Source organism: Prinia subflava, chromosome Z (genome assembly GCF_021018805.1).
Source record: "Prinia subflava isolate CZ2003 ecotype Zambia chromosome Z, Cam_Psub_1.2, whole genome shotgun sequence".
Taxonomy (NCBI): Eukaryota; Metazoa; Chordata; class Aves; order Passeriformes; family Cisticolidae; genus Prinia; species Prinia subflava.
This window is the reverse complement of record NC_086283.1, coordinates 41,117,342-41,139,023: the sequence shown is the minus strand read 5'-3', so window position 1 is coordinate 41,139,023 and position 21,682 is coordinate 41,117,342. Positions and strand designations below refer to the sequence as shown.

Below are 21,682 nucleotides of genomic sequence, written 5' to 3'. Positions count from 1 at the left end.
TGGTTCTCCCTTGTAGCAGACATAAGATGATATAACTGTGTTAGGAAGCTCTGGAAAGAAATCTAGGGCAGATGGATTTCATGTATATCCTTCCTTAAGGATTACAGTTTTTTTCTGTAATGGATGCTGCAGTAGCGGAACAAGCAAGAGAGGTGTGGAAAGCGGCATTTCCAAGTGAGCTTGGGAAGTAGTGTTTGAAGGCAGGTACAAGTACCTTTCGGAAGAGAAACTGTATCTAGTAGAATTTCTTTTATTTCTTCCAAGGAATCCAGTTTTTACAGTGGTAAAGTGGATAATTCATCACAGGAATCTTTAATATTCAGTGAAAAGAACATTGTTTAATACTGCTGTTGGAGAAGACAAGATGCACAAGACAGCAGGAAAAGCAGGACAGATAATGTTCTTATAGATTGAATTATCTAGTTAGTTGTTTTTTCATAGTTTTGATTAATTTACTTTCTGTTTCTTAAAACGCACCAAGGATTTCCTTCAGCTTCATCATAGTATATTTTTTCAAGATTTTTTACGTGTGGTTACTTAATTATCTGTTTTTTATTACATAGATTGTAGAAAACTTGAGATGAATTTGTTTGTAGTATTTAAAACTTCACATTATTAAAGAAATTCCTTAATTTAAATATTTCAGTTGCCTTTAGCTTCTGAAAAAGGTATAGGCAAATAATCTCTGAAGAAACACTAATCTATCAATGTTCTTATGTATTAAAGTATAGTTTTAAAAAGTACCTGGGAAGTTTTTAGTTTTTCATTATCCATTGTAAATAACATGTAAGAACAAAATGTATAGATATGTTCTCATTTTTTTAATATCAGGTTTTTGTCAGTTTTGTTTTGAGAAACAATGAGAATCTTCATGAATGTCACATTAGCTATAAGAACAGCAGAAGTAGGGGTTTTATTTTTTATTTTTTATTTAAGTCAAAGGAAAAACAGTAGGATCATATTTAGTCCTCAAACTTGTGATAGTTATTTCCATAGTATTTTTGAGCTAACATCCATCTATCTATCTATCTATCTATCTATCTATCTATCTATCTATCTATCTATCTATCTATCTATCTATCTGGTGTATGTCTATATTTGTGGAGAAGGAGCTGTGAACAGAAGGTAAATACATGTGTGTGTGTTCTTTACCAAGGATGAATGTTTTAAGTTTTGGCAATACCAGAATTAAATAGCAGTTTGCTGTTACTTAATAGCCGGGAAATAGTGTTCAGCCTCAGGACCCAATATGAAAACTAACCATTTAAGCAAAAAATAGTTGATTGTTTAAGGCTTTTCCTGTTTGAAAAGAGATTTTTTGGATGTTGTATAGTAAAGAAGTGTAAGAGAGGTTAAGGATTTTATAATGGAGATGGACAGTGATTTGAGACATTATTGACTTTTTAATCTTAAGTGAGAGATGGATGAATTGAAATAGTTTAAAATGTGTGTAGATAAAATATGTGACCAGAAGTTTATTTAATGTAATGAAAAGATACAAAGAACTATAGCATAGTTTGAGACAAATTAGGGACACAATCTGATTTTATTAGTTACTGATGTAAACAGGGAAAAATTACATTAGATCTGCGAAAAAAAAAATTGAAGTAATTTAGAAGATAAATACTACAATGATACTTCTACCTATATAGATATACAGAAAATACTACATCTTGAGAGTTCAAAATCTCTTGGAAAAACTGTTTATTCATGTTAAATATAAACTGGACCTAAGTAAGGCAAGCTAGTGTAGGCATTGACAAATCAGTGAAGCAAATCTTGATCTATTTGCAGTGTCATATCAGGGACAGATACTACAAATTACAACAAAGTGGAAAATTTCTGAAAACTGTATTAGGTCATCTGCAGTAGTTTAAAAGAGAGGTGAGAAAACCAAGGCTTTATACATCTTTTATGGAAAGGTATCAGAAGCTTACCTATAAGCTGAAGTGTTCTCTAATATAGTGTTGCATTTCTTAGTGTCATTCATCATCGACCATTGAAACATTTTAGTGTTTAGAAAAATATTGAGGCATGAAAGGAAAATTCTGCATCTGAGAAGCATCCCTAATAATAAAAAAGAAAATTAAAATAATTTTAGTTGTGGGGAAGGAAATTTCACCTTATTTTAAGGACTAAAATTTGTTGCGTTCTCTTCTTTATAGCTAAGTTAGGTCAGTGCTTAGCGGCTAACTAATTTTTTTTTAAAGGTAAAATGCTTCTGGACAGGGTTTACTTACTAGATGAATGAGCATCTGATGCCTTCTTTCAACTAAAATGTTTTCATTTTTCTTTCAAATTAAGCTGCAATAGGACAAAGTAGGAGGGATGCACAGAAGCAGGAATTTGCACTATGCAACATGTAGTGATTAAGGTTAATGTAGCAATGGTAATTAAATATAGGAATTAAAACTTTTTAACACCTTGATTTTGTATGTAGCCTCTGAGCAATTACCTAATCTAAAATATCATCTTGTTCATGAAATATTGATAATATTAAAACAGTTTAGGCTGTTACATGCACAGTGCACCTTTCAGTTTACTTGGGTATGTGGTAGTTGCAGTTTTTATATAACTATGACTTATGTGTTGTATAATGATTAAGAAAAAAACTGAATTAAAAAAAAAAAATCATGTTAACAATCAATACAATGCATAGTCTGAAAACCCAGGGTTTTTTGTTAATTTTTTTGTTGTACCTAATTTAAAATTGAATGCATGCCCTCACTAGCAACTTGGGTAAATTAAAGAGTTATTTTCCTTTTTTTAAAAATTTATCACTTGCATGCCTAGAAGTTAACATTGCAAGAAAATATGTTGTTGTGATTTGCTTTTCATGTCATTAAGCTCTATCATCTTTGTTGCTTTAAGTACTTGAGAAATGTTCATTAAAATCTAATACATTTTGAGAAATAATCTGACACTTTTCAGAGTTGCAAAAATAGAACAGTAACATTTTAGGAGAAGATAGGAAAAAAGTTAACACGTCTTCCCAGAATTTATGCAGGCATTTTTGTCAGTCAAATATCCATAATAACTGGCAATTATAGGGATTTTTTTGTAAAATAAATTAATATTCTCATAAACTAAGTGAGAATCTAGTGGTTATATTTTAGTGCTAGGCTTTTGCAACAGATGTAGAAGAGAAAGGCTCTGTATTTTGTTCAATGTAAGGTTTTTGGAATCCAGTGTTCTCTCCATTCAGGTGAATGTATAGTGAGCAGGTGCATGAGATGCTTAAGTCTTTAAAAGAATTTAGTTTCCTTTAAGTGCAAATTGCAGAATAGATGTTTGATAATGTACAGATAAGTATATTTATTTAAAACAAATTTAATTGATTTATAAGTTGTTTTTAGAAATGGGAATTGTATATTTCTTGTAAGGCACTCTATCCATACTGTGAGATTTGAAGACCATGTATACTTCACACATTTATGTGTGTGTATTTCAGTTTGCACTGTCATATTTTTATTTTAAATATCCATCTTTTCATCACAGAAATTTTGCAGGAAGCTACAGTGTGAAGATAGGCTAAAATGTGCAAGAACAAGATTTATAGAGCTTATGGGACTATTTAGTTTATTCTTTAGATCAAATGTGTAGTACTCTTTACATTTTAACCCTGTATAAATACTTGATTATTCTCTACCATTCCAGGGCAGCTGAAATTCTCTACTCCTTGGCGTTAGTGCAGTCCAGTAAATCAGAGAAGATGAGTGTATTTCCTTCTGTGGATAACTATAAATTGCTGACAGAAGCTAGGAGGAATCTTGGACTCTTCCAACATCATGATGCTATTACAGGAACAGCCAAAGATTGGGTAGTTGTGGATTATGGCACCAGGTAATTTATTATAAATACATAAATCTTAAATTTCCTTTTGTGTTTTTAGAACCATTTATTTCAGACATACAGATTTGATACAGCAACATACTCCACTGAAAGTGTAGAGGTGCTCTACATGAGAAGTAGATTTGATCCCGCATGCTCTTCATTTATGAAATATATTTTAACCCTCTGAGTAAGAATTTGATGTTCAAACAAAATTTTGATATTTTAAAAGGTAGACACATTACTGAGATTTCCTCAATATCAGAATTTTTCTGCAGTAAGTAGGAGAACTTTTTATATTTGTCTATCATAAGCAATGATCAAAGAAGTGCTAATTTAAGCATATATTCCATTGAAAATCCCACACTCTCTGTAGCCTACCTTTTTTAAAAGTGGGAAATCTTTTTCATGTTGAAAATCTTCTACTTGTCTGTCATTGTTTATTGTTTCATTTGGGGGATCATCTGGTGTACCCTTTTCTGACCCAGAGATGGGGCAACTGAGAGGCGTTTTAGAAGCTTTTATTCCATTTTGAGACTCATGTGAAGGGTCAGACAATACAGATGTTATAATTCACTTTGTCACAATCAGAAGCAAACTATTTCCTAATTACAATACATTATAAGCATTTCCTGGCCTATCAGCTTTTGCTGCTGTTGATGCCTTAAAGCTCATCATCTAAAATTACCCCTCATGGGTCCTACTACAATGCATCTTTCATAGTTCTATTTCTGCAAAGTAGCTGGTCTTTTTTTGCAAGGCCATCATTTGGAACGTCTTTCTAGTTCCATTTATTTCTCAACAATATCTGTCTTAGTCCATGGAATTTCTAAATCATCATCTTTTATCTCAAAGTTTGCATACAGATACATACTATGTGAGCCTTCCATCAGGCTTTCAGAGTTCTCTACAAATCCATTTCCCACAGGAGAGTATTTCTCAATATTGAGAATTTATTCTGCTAGTATCTTCATAGAATTTTTTTAAGAACATTGCATGATATACATATGTCTGTATATACACAGGCTTTAATTATGTGTTTGTTCTGAAAATTGTTTCATATTGGAATGTTATGAACTAGAAAATTTGATTTATTGAGATGATGGTAGACTGATAATACAGCATGTTCATTAAATAAGTAATTGTCTTAAATGCATCTAAAATACTCTTTCTTATTTAAAACTATTTCATGACAAGTATTTTCAAATTCTGTATTTTTAATCTATTAAATCATAAGTATTCACATTGCACTTAGTTATGAGAGAGTAAAATAAAGGCTTTTTTCACTTTACAAACAAAATTATCCAGCTCTTTATATTTAGAAAATTGTGGACATCTTGGTAATTTATATAGTTTATAGTTTCTATTTTTCATGTTTCTGATTGTTCTCTTAATCCTGTGTAAACACAGTCTTGACTTTGTAACTAGTGTTTCAGGCTTGTCTCCACTATAGAAACTGAAAATCAAATATACAGATTGCAAAGATTTTCCCTAACCTTTCGTATGATTAGCATTTTGAAAAAGTACGTGGTATTGTGAGGATACACCTTTGGTAGCAGAGCATACCCAAGGAGGAAATGTACCTCACTTTCAGTGTGCAAGAATTTAATTCAGAATATTTCTGTGTTTTTCAGGCTGGTCACCCATTGCAGCTATTGTTCTTAATTTCATGCTGTATTGATGTTAAAAATTCTATTTATTTTTCTGCAACTCATATTTTTGAGTTCTTTAATATTTTTAAATTTTGATGTTACAACATTGAATAAAATCAATTGAAAACTAACTAAGATTTTAAATGTTTTAATAGGCTTTTCCATTCAATAATGAACTTGAAGAAAGTGATAATTGACTCTGCTCATCTTCTTATCTTAAAGGACAAAAGTGCTTATAGCTATGACACAGCAACTCCATTCCTGAAGATGGTGAGCTCTATTCCTTGATTTTTTCCAAAAATGAAATGTGAACTATGTCTTTTGAATACATTTTGAGTAGCCCTGGGAAACATCATTTGTAGCTAATATCTTCTCAGAAATTGCTACTTATCACTCTTCATATTAATTGAAGATACCAGAAAGTAAAAAGTGAACATGTCAGCAGTTGTTGCTGAAAAAGCCCACACCTAAAGAAAAGGGACTTATTTTGTTTCCCTTTGTGAGTTAGATACTAAAAGCAAGTGTTCTAATATATAATAGTATGCAGTCCTGTAATTTGACCTCACTTGTAACTTAAAAAAATGTGAGAGGAAGACAATTTCCATCCCTAACAGAAGTCTAACCTTAGTTTGCAACATTAGGTCTAGACAATACCTTGTGCTCTTTTTCCTTTGCTGAAGTTATTTGAAACATGAGTGTTCAATGAAATGGCTGATAAAATTGGCAATGGATCCTCATGTATCATTCTGAGACCTATTTTACAATGAAGAACACCTTGAGGAAACACACTTGCTAATATTCTTCATTTCAGAATTCTTAGTTTCTTCACTTTCTGAACAAAAGTCCTCTTCTGCAATAGCTAGAAATTTTTAGGAAGTCTTCTTAAATGCATTTACCCTGAAGAGAGACAAAATGAGATGCTTTAATTTCTTTGTTCACAAACACAGCATGGATAAGACAGTCTTTATGATATGATTATCTCATAATTCTGACATAATAAATATGACATACGTTCTACTGGTTTAGTTGTACCAGGTATGTCGTATCTCGAACTACACTTCCAGTCATATATATACATTAAAAAAAAGAAGTTAAAATGGTTCTCTGTAGTTTTTATGAGTTTTATACAAATATGTATGTATATGTATGCTTCATCTGTATGCTATGTGCTTATGTGTCAGAAATATATAATTTTTCTCCTCTTTGGAAAACAAATGTGCACTTTGATAAAGTAGGAGTATTTTGAAGACACTCATGGGATGAAGGTTTCACTCCTGCTCTGAATTATATTGGAAGACATCGCGATGTTACATTTTAGTAAAATTTTGTTGTTCCTGGTCTTCATTGGTTCTTCATTAATACCACTGCATTGTAGAAGTACTAATTGCTGTTTAAACTGCATATTGCCTAGTATCATACTAATTCAATGAGCTATTATTATCACAGTGAAAGCAGGAATTAAAAAGGAAGTTCTTATTTCAGTGAATTTATTGTGTCTATATAAAATAAAAAAAAAATGTGATTACAAAAGCAGATTAAGATTTATCTGTATACCACATAATATCTACAGCATATCATTAATCTAGTACCTTTGCTATGCATTGGATATAGCAACAAAAGCTTTTTAATGTGGGATTTGTAGACTGCTAACAAGAGAACTTCAGGATACTTACAGAACCTTTGCAAACCTTGAGCAAGTTGGAAGTTCAAACGAGTACATTCATTTTTGAGATTGTGATATTTTGGTGGCTGATGGAAACTGACATCAAGAATTGCTCAGAGATGGGCATTCAGAATGAATGTCAAGAGAGTTGAGAAAGACAAATGATGAAGACTCTAAGATTGAAAGTGGCTGTTTTTGAGGGGTGAAGAAATCAAAAATACTTAGAGGAACAGAGCACAAGACCATAGCAACAGCATTCCAGCAGATAGCAGGTATAACCAGGGAAAATTTCCCTGTCCTGAAGGCAGAAAAAAAGGAAGGTGGAAATAAGATACTATTGAAGAACTCCAGAATGACACCACTTGCACTTTTTATTCTCTTCTTAATTATTGTGCACACAAAAGCATTATGTTTTTCTCCATTGGTAATGGAATAATTTATACTTCTTGTGTTAAGTTTTACAAACTCTACACTAGTAAACAAACAAAAAATCACTTGGAAGGCAATACACTGAAAAATAGAAAGCATTTAAAGACCCAAGAATGACGCAATTTCGGCTGGATCATGGATGAGGTTCAAACTGTAAAAGTAAAGCAGCAACCATTACACAATTCATGTACATTAGTCTTAGTTCTTTCAGTGCAGAAAGAAAATGTCAATGTAAGTGACAATTTCTGGATTTGGAAAACATGATTTTGAGGATATTTTGAGTAACTGAGAACCCTGCACTTCAGTTTCAAAGTCTCTACTGGTGACGACTGTAAGAACTGACTAGAATGCACTGTGAGTCAGCAGTTTGGCTGTTCTCTTAGGCTATGCAACAATGTCTTGCCTCTAACTTCCCTCAGTGTGAGGCCTACACCACACCACACCCAAAATTATGTTTTTTGAAGTTTTCCTTTGTGTACAACATAAGGTAACAGTGAGAGCTCACAGGAGACTACACAGTGAATCCTTGTGATAAGTGCACAGGAGTGTAGTGTTTCAGTGTAAATTTATAGAAAGGGAAGTTTAATAAAAATATGCGATACTTATTTGCAAAATTTGAAGGAAGTTGGTGATTATAAAGTGATTCTTGTATGCAAAAATAAAAACACAGGTGTAACAGTTTGATGGAATGGGATTTGATAAGATCTTAAAAGAAAACAAGTATTTCCCAGTGAATTGGTCAGAGTGTCTTTCTTTTGTCAGTGTGATGTACTTAGTTTATTAAATTTTGTGGCTTGTCATCCTCGGTAATGTACTAAAATAAGCTTTGGTTTATGGTGTTGTTAACATGGTTTTGTACTCCAAAAATGCATGTAGTAGACAAAACTCATATATTGTCCATTGAAGTGTATTCAAAAGTAAATTCAAAGATGTTCTCTTGTAGGATGATGTTCAGGCTTCTCAGGATTCTTTGCCACACAAGACAGTTATAAAGCTGACATTGCAACCAAGGTAAATAATCTATTTATTACTCAGTGTCTGAGATTCTTTTAGCAATGTATGTGTTTTCACTAGCTAGTAAGTAGTTTTTATGCCATTTCCTTTTGTTTTTCTTTTTCAAATTTTACTCAAAATAGAGCTAAGAGTTAAAAAAAATAAAGAAAATTTTAAAAATTAGTCTGGGAGAGAGATTATGCTAATATTATTATGTCTAATTGAAAGAGGACACAGCATCACAGCATGTTAAAATGATAGGTATTTCTCACATACCACAGCTCAAGAAAGTATTCTATTTCTGTGTGCTTTTACAGCATCATAATACTAAATAGATTGTGCTTGAGAGGAGCAATAGAAGAACCAAATTAAGCAGACTTACAGGTGCCTCAGTTAACTCTGAGCAAATTATTAAGTTTTTATAAGGTCTAAAAATTACAATTTATTAATATTAAATTGTCATTAAAATCAAGCAGAAGATAAACTAGACACTCTTCTCTCTTAACTCCAACTTTCCATTCTATTAGGAAGGGTTACTTTTCTATTTATATGTTGTAGTTGTAGAGTATTCACCTGAAACTGGCATCCTGCTATGCCCATGAACACTCAGTATCCCACCTGAAATAATGTACACATTCATTTAAAGTGGCTGATCCAAATAAAGTGATTAAGATGTCTGAGTATGAGAGCAGCTCTGTGTGTGAATCAAATAATACAAGGTTTTTGCTTACAGAAAAGAAGATCTAAGATTCATTTAAAAAGCAGTGAATGCTATTTTTGCTGGTGTTAGTATTTGATTTCTCTAGTTCTAGCAAATGGCAAGCTAATAAGGCTTAATTGCCTAATTCATGCAGGTGTCCAACTATTCAGCAGACTAACTGCTACTGTTAAAAATATAATTAAAGCCTTTGAAAAAGTGAGTAAAGTTTATTTCTTGTGACCTTTTGGATGAAGCTGTCTTCAGTCCTCCAGCATAAATGAGCCTAATGTGTCTAGTGTATGCTTTTCTCTAGCGCATGCTTTTTTTAATAGGACTTCTCTTACTGGAGTGCTATATAGATGCTAATAGATGATATTAAACTTGTCCAAAAGAGCCAAGAACTCAGGTGCCTATTTATTTAACTAAAATATTTTAGCTTTTCAAAATTATCTCCTCAGGTTTCTTCACTGGAAGAGGATTGTATATGTAGTGTATAAGCACTTGGTTGGAGGCAAGTTATGATATAGACTTTCTTTGCCATTTGAGGATAGCTTTATTGCCTTTGCTTTCCTTACCTAGGTTAGCTGTTCAGATTTTCCCTATGCCCCTTTCATCCCCTAATATACCTTTTGTTTGCATACAGTGTTCCACTTTTGTCTTCGCATAAAATGCTGAGTAAGTTTTTCCCTTTCTGGTCTTAATTAATTTCCTTTTTGTCCCCTCTGACTTGTATATTAAATAGATATACACGACATTACCATTAATATTATTCTAGCAGACTACTAAACTGGTCTTAACTTACTAAGAGGATAGTACTAGTAGCAAATTGCTAACTTTATGTTGTCTGGTATTGTGAAGATACCATACAGTCATATAAAGTATGATATATGTTCCAAAGACTGCAGTCAGAAATATGGGAAAAAGAATAAAGAGGGGTAAAAATGAAATGGAATGGGCAAAGAAAGATTATAAGAGAATATTGATATTACTGACTAAACCCTGGGGGGTTTTTTACATCCTTAATTGGAAACACTTTGAAAGTAATGCAGAAGTGTACTCTACTTCATGTTTTCTTGGTTGTTAAAGTTTTCATTTGAATATCTGTTTGTTAAACTGTTGTTTTGTTTTTTGTTTGTTTTTTTTTTAATCTGTTTGTTAAACTGATTTTGCTTATAAAAATTAGCTTAGTCTCTTTAGGCTTCTAACTTCATCTCTGGTTGTAGTTTGAATCTCCACTAACTTTATTTCCATTGGGAAAGTAGTATGTAAGCTGACACTGTAACTACTGGTTAAATCTAGTATGTGATTATCATGATTGATGATTGCATCTGAGTTTTCTTCTAGCATTCAATGAAAAATGTTATTTTCAGTAGAAGCTTAAACTCATCACAATAAATTTGTTATTAAGAATTACTATGCTTATAAAGCTTATAAGAAAGAAAATAGTTTTTTACATTTAAAATTTTGGGGTATCAGCAAATTCTCCTGATTTGCACCGAAAGTTTTTACTTGCTTATCTTCTGTTCCTAATGGTTTTTATTATTCACCTATTTATAATTGAATCTCTAGATTTCTTTCCACCAGTGTGTTCTAATAGGTCCCTATATGGCATAGAAATTAAATCAGTGTAACTGGCAAGGTGTTACTTTTCTTTAAATGGCTATTTAGCTTTTTGCATTTTTGCATTTCCATGTCAAAATTTTCAAAAATATCTGTATTCTAGTTTGGTTATTCTCATGTAAATGTGGTTCATATCTCCTTTTAGTTTAGAGGGACGCTGCTGATGGGAAGCTCATAATGGCTTTGCAAATCTCAATAAATTTTTTTTCCCTTATTTTACTGACTGCAAATATAACCAGCTTTCTACAGGAATATAGTTGGTAGTGTGCTTTTTGACTCTTTCATCCATCCTTCCTTTTGGTTTTTTAGTTAAATGTTGTTTTCACCGCTCATGAAAGTTGTAGTTGGTAGTGAAAACTGATCTGACAGTCTGTACAGGAAAGCTATGACAACTTGATTACATGAAAAAAAGAAAGCAGGAAAATATCTATCTTTCAGTTGTTAGTGTTCTAGTATGAAGTATCTCCATATTGTTGTATAGTTCAGAATTATCTTTTAAACTGCTTCTAAGCAGGTGCCACCTGTAACCCATTTGGTATTGTTTCTGCCCCCATGTGAGCATCTCTTCTCTGTAGTGCCGTTGTGATATCTTTATGAATCCATAATTTTATTTTAAAAGAAATGTGTTAATTTTGATGAAATAAGTATACAGGGTATTTTAGATCTTAACTTTGACTCCACCACCTCAGGATGACTAAGTGGTCTTATGATCAGGCTTTTGAATACTGAAATTATGAAGTCTTTATTACATTAAATCCCTTTTAATTGATAAATGAAGTTGCATGCTTTTTAAAAAATTATTTCAGCTGAAAAATGGAGCTTTCACAAGATAATATCCAACTAGATACAGAACTATTTCAGTTGTGTTCTGAGTTTAACACTACTGCATGTCTTGGAGACAAAGCCACTTGGAGAGTGTGCTGGAAAATTGGATGCTGGTTCGTACTCTGTGTCTAGCCAGCTATTTAATATAATAATAGGTTTCCAAGAACAGTCTGCTGGGGGTTGTACTTTCTGAATCTGCAAAAGACTTGCACTCACTGGACTTGGTGGGTGGGGGTTGTGTTTGTACCTCTTGTCGTCCAGTTTAGGCTGTCAGCATCAGATGAAGGGCACACTGTGAGGGGAAGGGTTTTGGAGCCATTTCTGTCTGTGCGGTTCTCTGGAGACAGCATTGCAGGGGAGCATGATACACCACCAAAATGACTGGATTGACTGTCTGCACCAGTTTGGATCTTGTAGTCGTCTTGTTTGGCACAGTATGGTGAATCTTACTAGAAAGGCCTAACAATGGCAATTAGGTTTTATCTCTTCTTCCCCCTTTTTGTTTTAACTCCTGAACCTGGGCAATTTCAATACTGAGCTCCACTGCACTCTATCCTATCTTAACTGAAGATATTATGGCACTGAAAAAATTTTAAAAATTATCAATTTAGGATTATTTTTAGTGCTAAACCAACTATTCTTATAATTTGATCACAAATAACTTTTGTCAGCTAATCTTACAGGAACAGTGTGATATGATAACCTCCTTATCAGGCCGTTTTTATAGCTTAGCAGACACTATTTCCACTAGCTGAAGTATTTAGGTTGCCTAGAAGACTAATTATAGGAGGATACATTGTAATCAATTATATTTTCAAAGATCTGACAAAGCAATTTAGTGATATCCACCTTATAAAAGAAAGTTTCATTTTTCAAATGGAGAATACAAAATAATCTGGGCTATTATCCTTACCTTGTTATCCATGAGCAGGTTTTGTTGTATTTAATAAAGTTTTGGCGTAGGTTGGGTTTATCCCATTAGGTCCAAAATGCGTGGTATTTTTTTGAAAAAGAAAATCCAAATTTACCTCTATAATTTTTCAAATTGATAATCAAATTGATAAAATATTCACTTGGCAGGGTATTCACTGCTTTCTCAACACAGCACTGTAATGTAGAAATTAGAGCTATATTGCTAACTTTAATGTGTGATAAAGAATAATGTACAAAAGTCAAAAATTCAGTGTGTATGTTCTGTATTTGATTGGATGACTACAGAAAGAATAATTTGTCTGGGAAGGCAACTATTAGTCACATGCCATAAAATGTGTCTTTGTGAGTTTAGAAAGTGACTGGATCAGGGTAATACTCTTTGTTTGGCAACTTTTGCCTTTGATGGTGATTTTTTGTTTCCTTTTTTTCCTCCTTTAGATCTATGTTGCCCATTTTGGTACCATCTATCTAAACTTTAGTCCAATGTAGTTACAAGGCGAGGACCCTCCAACAGTATTTTTTACAATTTAGTAATAAACATCTTAAATGCCTTTTATGCTTTCATGATTTCAGAGGCATATGTATTCCTAGTTATACTCAAAAAAGGACAGTTGGAAAAAGGTATTTTCTGGAAAAAACAGATATTTTCTGGGAAAAAAAGGACAGTTGAAACAACGATATTTTCAATTCTCAGTGAAGGAAAGAAATAAGTTTAAAAAAACCAAGAAGGATACTGTAGCATTTAAGATATGTTCATAAATATTTGTGGCAATTCATGCATTAATAAGCACACCTGTTCCCAAGAGAAGAAAACTGATCTTGAGAAAGCAAGCAAACAAACAAACCCTAATTAAACCATTAGTTTTAAGTTTTAATTGGATGAAATAGTGATGGCAATATGCACAACCTTGTGTTTTTGTTTAAGTGAAACCTCTGTATTAGTATCTTTCAGGGAGGTGGACAAGATGAATAGTCGTTTAGTCAAGCCTTAATACTTACGGCTTCTGTTAAGAAACAATGCTTAATTAAGCCCTACTATTAAGCACACAGTAGTGCAAGTAAGTGAAAAATTAGAAAACATTTAGAGATGATATACGAAGAGCCTGCACTTTAGTTTCCAATACTCTGGCTGCTTAGGTTGAATACAGCCTAATGGTCTTTTGAGAATTGCTTTAAAGTGTTAATCTCAGTGTTCAGCTGCCTGATCAATTTACTAGATTTCAGGTGACCTGTAACTGCCAGGAACATGCTCTGTTTGTATTAAACTCAAGATCATTTTGACTAAATTGAGTGAGTATTTTAAAAGCATTCTCCTTGGTTTTCATGATGGAAGAGCTGTTGCAGAGGCAATGAAATGCTTGGCTGACTCAGGATAACTCAGACAACTGAATCTTGAAATGTCACTAAATGTGAACTTGAAATGTGAAATTCAGTAAAAATCATTCTGGTAAAAATGGTGTTCATTCAAAATGAATGAAAAAGCATGATACATTCATTCTGGTTTTCAGGTGGAACTTAGCTGTGCAACTATCTTTAGAAGCAAACTGGCAAACTCTCCATTGAGAGTTTAAAGGGACAGGAAGTGAGGGGTATGGAAGAGTTCCACAGCACCTTGCTCTCTTTATTCTCACTCTTGTGTCAGTTCGTAACAGTTTTTCAAAGATTTCCATATTTTCTGTGCAAGTTTTCTACTTTTTGTGGTTAAAAAAATTCAAAAATGTACTATATACAGGCTTATCTCAGAACTGACTCCAGGCACTGGTAGACATTTCTTTAAAAGTTTTATCTGTAAAGTCTAAGAACAAAACAAATGAAGATGTTTGCCTGGATTTGTTTAAGGGCTAAAGAGATGAATGCCTAAGAGATGAATGCCTGGATTTGTTTAAGGGCTTTAAAATTGAACTGTGATAAATTTTTGAGGTACAATAAATTTTCATTATAAAGAAGAAAAAAGCAGCTTTGATTTTCAGTTAATTGCACTTCAAAGGTTTGGTGAAATTAACTTTTATTTATTAAAACTCAGTTTTTTGAATGCTATGCTCCTAAATTCAAGTTATTCTAAAAGTTGTTACATTTTGAACTTTCAAAGATTAATTTTTTAGTCTGTAATAATTCTTAAACATCAAACTTTTTTCAGTTTTTGGTCTTACTGTGGATGAACCAATGACAGACTATTCTAAATGTTTTTGTTTACTGACTGTCTTTGAAATTGCCATTGCAAAATGAAACCAGTAAATATGTAGGATTCATTAAATCTTTGCAGTTTTTCTAAATTGCACAAATTTAGTCCTTTCATTTCACTGCAGAGAATATCAGCACCTTTTGTTGGGGTTTGCAGTACCAGTACAGTCAGATAATGAAGGTGTTTGATGCTTCAGTTGCTATAAAAAATTACAATATTAAAATAGAATATGACAATTAGTTCTTACCATAAATTTCTGGTTTCCTCTGAGAACACTGTAGTGGAAGTATCATGAAATGCAGAAAGAACAGGTGAACTAAACATACTCCAGGGGAAGAAAAAATCCTGAGCTTGTTTTCAAAACACTGAAAGTGATCATTATGAAAGAATATGGTAGTGAATGATTGAATACAGCTGAAAGATCTGCATTGTGTGCATGTACTTGTTGAACCAGTTTTGGAAGTAGATTCTACATATTTTCAGTTTATTAGTACATTTCTGTATTATTTCTTTTTTTTCCAGGCACTGGCCCCTTCTGCCTTTTTACTGGAGTTCCTTGAGGCAATATTGTAGTTAGTCCAAGGCTCTCAAGGCACAGACTGAAGTGACATGGAATACTTAAAAGTCTTTCTGCTCTTCTGAACCAGATTTTTTTTCCCTTCTAAATGCAGATTTTTAAAGCCTGCACTACAAGAGGAACAAGGAAAGGATTTTAGTGAAGGTACTTCCTGATCCTGAAAAAGTCAGGGGGCTTCAAGCCCATCTTGGACCTCAGAACATCTCACAACTTTGTGGTAAAAGAAAAATTTAAAATAGTGCCTTTGGACTTAATCCTTTTATCCTTAATTGGAGAGTAGTTATGTGCTCCAGATTAGGATATGTGTGCCACTACAATCCATCTAAATCACAGGAAGTATGTGTATTTGGCATATGTAGTAGGTACATAACATTTAAAAGTCTTGTCTTAGGTTGATGTTGATTTTTTTTACGTTCTCAAAATATATAATTCTCGATGTGCTGTTGTGTGTGTTTTTTGTGAATGCTGTTTTCTCGAGGGTGTTCCATGGTTTGTTTTTGAGAAAGCCACACAAAGGTCCTGTTTCCTGTGAGAGAAGAGCGATGGATTATGTGCCTATTGTCTGCCTAATTCTGTGCCTTTTGCATGAGCAATGGATATTATAAAGATTTCTCCACAGAGTTATAAAGAAGAGAATTCATAGGAATGCATGTGTGCGAGTTCTCTCACCTTTATTTATGACTCTGAAGTTCAGATTTGGGGTTGTCATTAGGAAGGGTAATCCTGCAGTGATTTTGAAATGTCAAGCTATGATTATGGAACTTTTTAAATAAGCACAGAATCACTGGTTTTATTTATTTGTACGTTAGCCAGAACTGTCAGACATTACTGCTCTTAGAAATAATATGTAATTTTAGAATAGCTCTATTTCTAAACTACACATTTCTTTTCAAATGCTGTTATAATTATGGCATTATATTATGTTAGTTGCAACTCTACTGAAGTAGATTCTTGTGGATTTACTTTTTTATTGATAGTATTGCTTTATTTCTTGATGTCATAATTTTGATAGCATAATGAAAAGCTGATCTCTGGATAATAGATTATGTTTCCACCCTTTTACACTTTATGAAAGCAATACAACTTTGTGTTGTGTGCTGGTAATTTGAGGTTAAGATTACTATCCTACTAACTCTTGAGCAGGATATTATTCACAAACTGCAGATGTCTTATTTAAAAAGAGGGGGGAAAATCCTACTATTTCTTCATGTGTGATAATATTTTATTATATATGTTCAATATTAATATTCTACTTTAAAATGAACAGTTTAATTAGATTATAATTTGCTGCTTAGATGATTTTTTTTCTTGTTACATCTATGACAGTATTGATGAATTTATAAGAAGCTTATCTGGATGTGATGTAGAAGAACGTATTAGCATTATTTATTTTATTTTGTTAGGTAAACTGTTAAATCCCATTAGAATTTATCCAGTCAATTAAAAAACCCTTGGGGAAAAGTATTGGAATCTTCCTTTGGGGAAGAATCTACTGTTTACCCTGATTTCTAGTAAACCACTGTCATGGGTTGGCACTGGTCAGATGTTAATGCACCCATGAATATGTTTTTTTCTTTAACAGCTACTGTGGGATGTGATCAGGAACAGAGCAGAGCAGGCTTAAATCTTGAAAACAAAAAAAAAACCTACTAAAACTTTATTACATTACATAAGAACAGGGACAGAAATACTCTTAAACACACACAGAGACAGAAATAAAAACTTTTTAGAACATTTCTTTTCCTAGTTTCTACCTCCCTATACATCACTCTTTACAGACCAACCTTTGGGTTTTAGATCAAACAATCACCACTCAAAAACAAACTAATCTTCAATTTAGCAAGGGAGAGAGGAGTCTCTCTCGCACCACAGACTGTTCCTCAGAAAACACGGGTCCACCCCTTATGTGTTCCCATGTCACCCATGGCACCGCCCGGAGAAGTCTGCCAGGGTGACACTCTCTTTTTCCTATGTCCAGCGCTCTCACCGCTGTCTCATAGGCCAAAACTACATACAGGGCTTTTTAAGGATGCTGCATGCCGAGCTCTCCCCTTTTTACCCAGGGGCCGGGGTTCCAGGAGCAGGTCTGCCCTGAGGGCAGAGGGCACCACCTCACCCTCCCCCTCTCTTCTCTGCTCGCTCCACTCTTCAAGTGCCAGTCACTGTAGTAAAAGCAGGGCAGCTGCATCTACCCAAAATGCAGTTTATGTTCAAAAGAGACTTAAGTTTAGTTCATGGCTGACATTATGCAAGAGAAGTCTAGCTCAAAAGGCTACTCTTCTCATTCTTCCATCGGGTTCTTTCCAATCATGCTTTATCATCTCGGTCCCAGGCCGCTTCCTTTTCCTTATTTCCAAAATTACTAGTCATGAGAATCAATGTCTAAGAAAAGTTTCTTTCTGCTAAGTAAGGGTTAACAGTTTTTTCTCGGCAGGGTGCAGGCTCAGGCACTCCCAGGCTCGGCAACACCCACGTGGCTGGGCACCTTGTCCCGGAGTTTGGGGGTGGGAAGGGGGGTGAGCACACACAGAAGGCACTTCCACAGTTTTCCACCCCTCCATCCTGGGGCAGTTCAGTTCCAGTCCGGTCCACTCTCTTCTCCCCCCCCACCAGGGGCTCTGGCTTACCTGAGCCCGACCACGTGTTTCCCCTCCCCCACCCAGCCTCATGGCTGGGCAGGGGAAGGAGGCCGGAGACGTCTCTCTGCTGAAACCGGGATCTGAAAAGAGGCCGAACCCCCTTGGGGTCCTGCTTTTAACTCTTTGTGTCCTCAGAGGCGTGTCCAAACCTCTGAGTGACCAATTTAGGTGCCAGCAGAAAAGCTGATCACTGATTAGACTGCCCACATCCCCCTGGAAAAATTCACCTCCCCCGCAACCACGACAACCACCCATATTCCTACTGCCCCAGCATTTTTGTTTACCTCTGACACTATGTCTGAGAGCATAGGTCCTAATCATGAACAAAAGACTTCTCAATTTAATTGAATGTCTAGGATTTTTTTTTTATAGTTATGAATACGAATGTTTCAGTATCTACTGTATCTCAGAGGAGGCATTTTTAATCTCTAGCAATTATTGAAACTGTTTTAATATAATTAGGTGTATATAATATAATATAACTGTGTATATATATATAATATAACTGCTGGTGCAGTTTAAGCATAATTTCACTGTAGCTTCATATGTTGCTTTAACCTTAACTTTGTGCTACCTTCACTCAGTTAATAGACAGACTTGCTGGTTGCCTAGCTGTTTTCTAAATGTTCATTGATAAATGTTTATTGGTAAATGCTGGATATCACATATCATTCAAATTATATTCTTTGATATCAATCTGAGTAGGGTGGATTTTTTCTGTGCAAAGGGAGGCCAAAAAACAAGTAAGAAATTCTTTTGGTAAGATACTAAAGTTACAAGTTACTTTCTTTTCTATCTGTCATGCTAACAGAGTAGAATGTAAATAAATGATTAAAGTTGATGTCTTACTGGCAACAACCATTCTATACAGGATTAGTATTTAAAACTGTCTGTACTGGTTTCACAGTCGCCTCTGTTTCTGTTGGCCAAATTTAGTGTAGTGTACTAAATATTTTTTCGACTGTGAGATAGGATTAGGAGAAAAAGGAAAAACAGGTCCAACTTAATGGTATAACAGATAGTTTTATTAACACACACTGAAAGAAAAGAATGAGAAAATAGAAAATGAAACTTCCAAAACACTCTTCCTTCTCCCAACTGTTCACTTTCCCATAAACAGCATAAAGAGACAAAACCTGTGATTTTCACTCAGTTTCACTATTTCAAAAATAATCTTTCATCAGTTCTTTAGGAAGGGAGTCTCTCTTGGAGTCCCATGGAGACATTGCCACAAGAGAAGCAGTCCTATGGTGACTCTCATGTCACCAATCTACAGCCATCTGAGAGAAACCTCTGCAAATTGTGAAATCCTACCCATTAGCAGCTTTCCCAACACTGCATATGGGTCAATGTCTGCTTATTTAGGGTACCATTTAAGGATGCCTCTTTTAGTACAAAACAAAGGGTCTCTTCTTCCATCTCCAAAATAATTTTCATCTCTAAACCTAGAGATCTCCTTTTAACCTTTGGGGTGAAGGGCTTCATATCACTTTCAACTAGAGTCTTGCATCCCTTCCCAACAGCATTCATACAGGAAATAATCCATTCTCTATGGTTTACTAGAGAAGTCCAGCCAAATTTGGCCACTCCTCCTCCTTTGTCCCAATAGTCTTTCCATTCTCTCTTCACTGACTGTCATGCTGTGTCTTCTCTACGTTCACTCTGTTCCTTTTTTCTCTCTCTCATGGAAGGGTTAAGCCTTGGAAGCCTCATTTTGCCAGGAAAGGGTTAAATCTGCCCAGGCCTGTGGCGGGGTAATGTGCTCTCTGCCTGGCGGCAGCCCAAGGATTTCAAGTGATGCCGATGGGGGAAGAGAGCCCAGGCCAAGGGGTCTCGGGGCGGCCTGGCTGGAGGACGCGCCCCCCTCCAGCCCTCGCTGACAATCGGGGTGGGCCCAGCCCAGCCAGGCCCATGGCTGCGACCGGGGCTCGGGGCACGGGCAAGGCCTGAGCCACTCCCCCCAGCGCAGGGGAGAGCAGCAGGGGCCCAGCTGTATTTATTTGGCCAATCCTGCCATCAATCTTTAAAGTCAGTCACTAATTGGTTTTTACAATCCCTGCTTAACCAACACACTGTCTTGGTAAACTGGAGACGTTATTTCATAATCGGAGAAGAAGGCAAGTGGAAGTATTGCACGTCACAAGGAAAAACAACATGTAGACTGACCAAATGTACATTAGTGAAGCAGAAGAAGACTAGGTATGACAGAAGATGAAATTGAGACAGTTACTTGTATGGTGTCAAAGGCAATTTTGTTCCTGGATAATTTAGGTCGAAATGTTCTTTGTAAAATGTGGCTGACATAATGTGCTGTACTCAAGAGCGATGAGGGCTTCATCAAAAATACGGGGTGACATGTTGGAAAGGGTTAATAGGAAGACAAGAGCACTAAGTCAAAGAAAACAACCAAAGCGACATTGAAAGAGCATCATCTGTTTAGTTTGAAAATACTGATAATAAAGAAGATAAATCTATTATTGCATACAAGTTTGTTACAAACGGTCATTATATATGCAGTGGAAAATAGGAAGACATAATTGGAGGAAATGTTTAAAATAATTAAAAATTTAATTTTATATTAGAAAAACTTGTGCTTCAGCTGCAGAACAATATTATCAGATTTCAACTTTTTCAAGACTAGTGACTGCAGCATTTTTCAATGTTTGTCCTACTGGTTTCTCATTTTGTTTAAGAGGTCAAGCTACAGCAACCTCCTAGTCCACTGAGGGGTTTTGTTAATATCTAGATTTTCCTTTCTTCAGTTTACTCTTGCGAGTCATAGTGAATTGGGGTATTTTTTAGTTCCTAACATGACCTAGGGTTATAGAACAGTCTGTTTTGTGCATAGACTTCTGTTTGATCAGGTGGAATAAAAAGAGAAAAAGTGGACTATTTTAAGACATGTGAGACCTTCTAGTGATCTTAAAGGCTGCCTGATATTTATATAAGACCTGGTTGCTCTAATGACAGAACATCTGTGTTTAGAGCGGTTGTGCACAAGCACAGCAATTTATGTTCTGTTCATTGTACAGGAAAATGGAATTTTCTGTTCAGGGCAAAAACATTTTTTCCTCTGACAAATGTTATTTTGTCACTTGGCAAATCTGCTGTAAAAGCTGGAGTGCTATTGTATCGCTTTTGATGAAAGGTTGTCTGAGTGATAGGTATTTTAACTGTTTTATGCCATAAATGTTTGCAGAGTAATATTTGGGGGGGTTGTGGAGGTCTTTCTTTGGTAATTTTTTTATTTCTGTTACTATAGGTAGGTTTCAGACGTGTTGAGCAGTGTTGAGCAGTCCAGTAACTAATAGCAGTAACTGTGTAGATTGGTAGCAACAGATCAGTTCTCTATAGGAATAAAAAGAGTCAAGAAATTTCCTCATACTGGAAAATCCTGCATTTTGTCTTTGCCTCTGCACCCCTCCCTCTCCTCATCCTCCAGAAATTCTGTTCCTTAAAGAAATATCCTGCACCCCTAACATCAGTTTTCTGTAAATTAGTTGGTATGATTTAACACTGGGAATGTATTTTACCTTCTGGAAAAATCCCACAAAAACCTCTAATGCATCTAATGGGTATTGCTGATTTTGCTCCCTTTTGAAATATGAATTAGGAAGAAAATTATTTTTGCAGTATTG

The 21,682-nt window shown here is 34.7% G+C and overlaps 1 protein-coding gene across 1 annotated transcript in view; it reads left to right on the top strand.

Moving 5' to 3' along the window:
- Nucleotides 1-21,682, top strand: part of MAN2A1 (mannosidase alpha class 2A member 1) — a 120,254-nt gene that overhangs the window by 51,718 nt on the left and 46,854 nt on the right. The window contains exons 10-12 of the mRNA XM_063421882.1: nucleotides 3,658-3,843; nucleotides 5,639-5,753; nucleotides 8,519-8,586. Coding sequence (XP_063277952.1) covers nucleotides 3,658-3,843; nucleotides 5,639-5,753; nucleotides 8,519-8,586 — 369 coding nt within the window. The remainder of the gene's footprint in view (nucleotides 1-3,657; nucleotides 3,844-5,638; nucleotides 5,754-8,518; nucleotides 8,587-21,682) is intronic.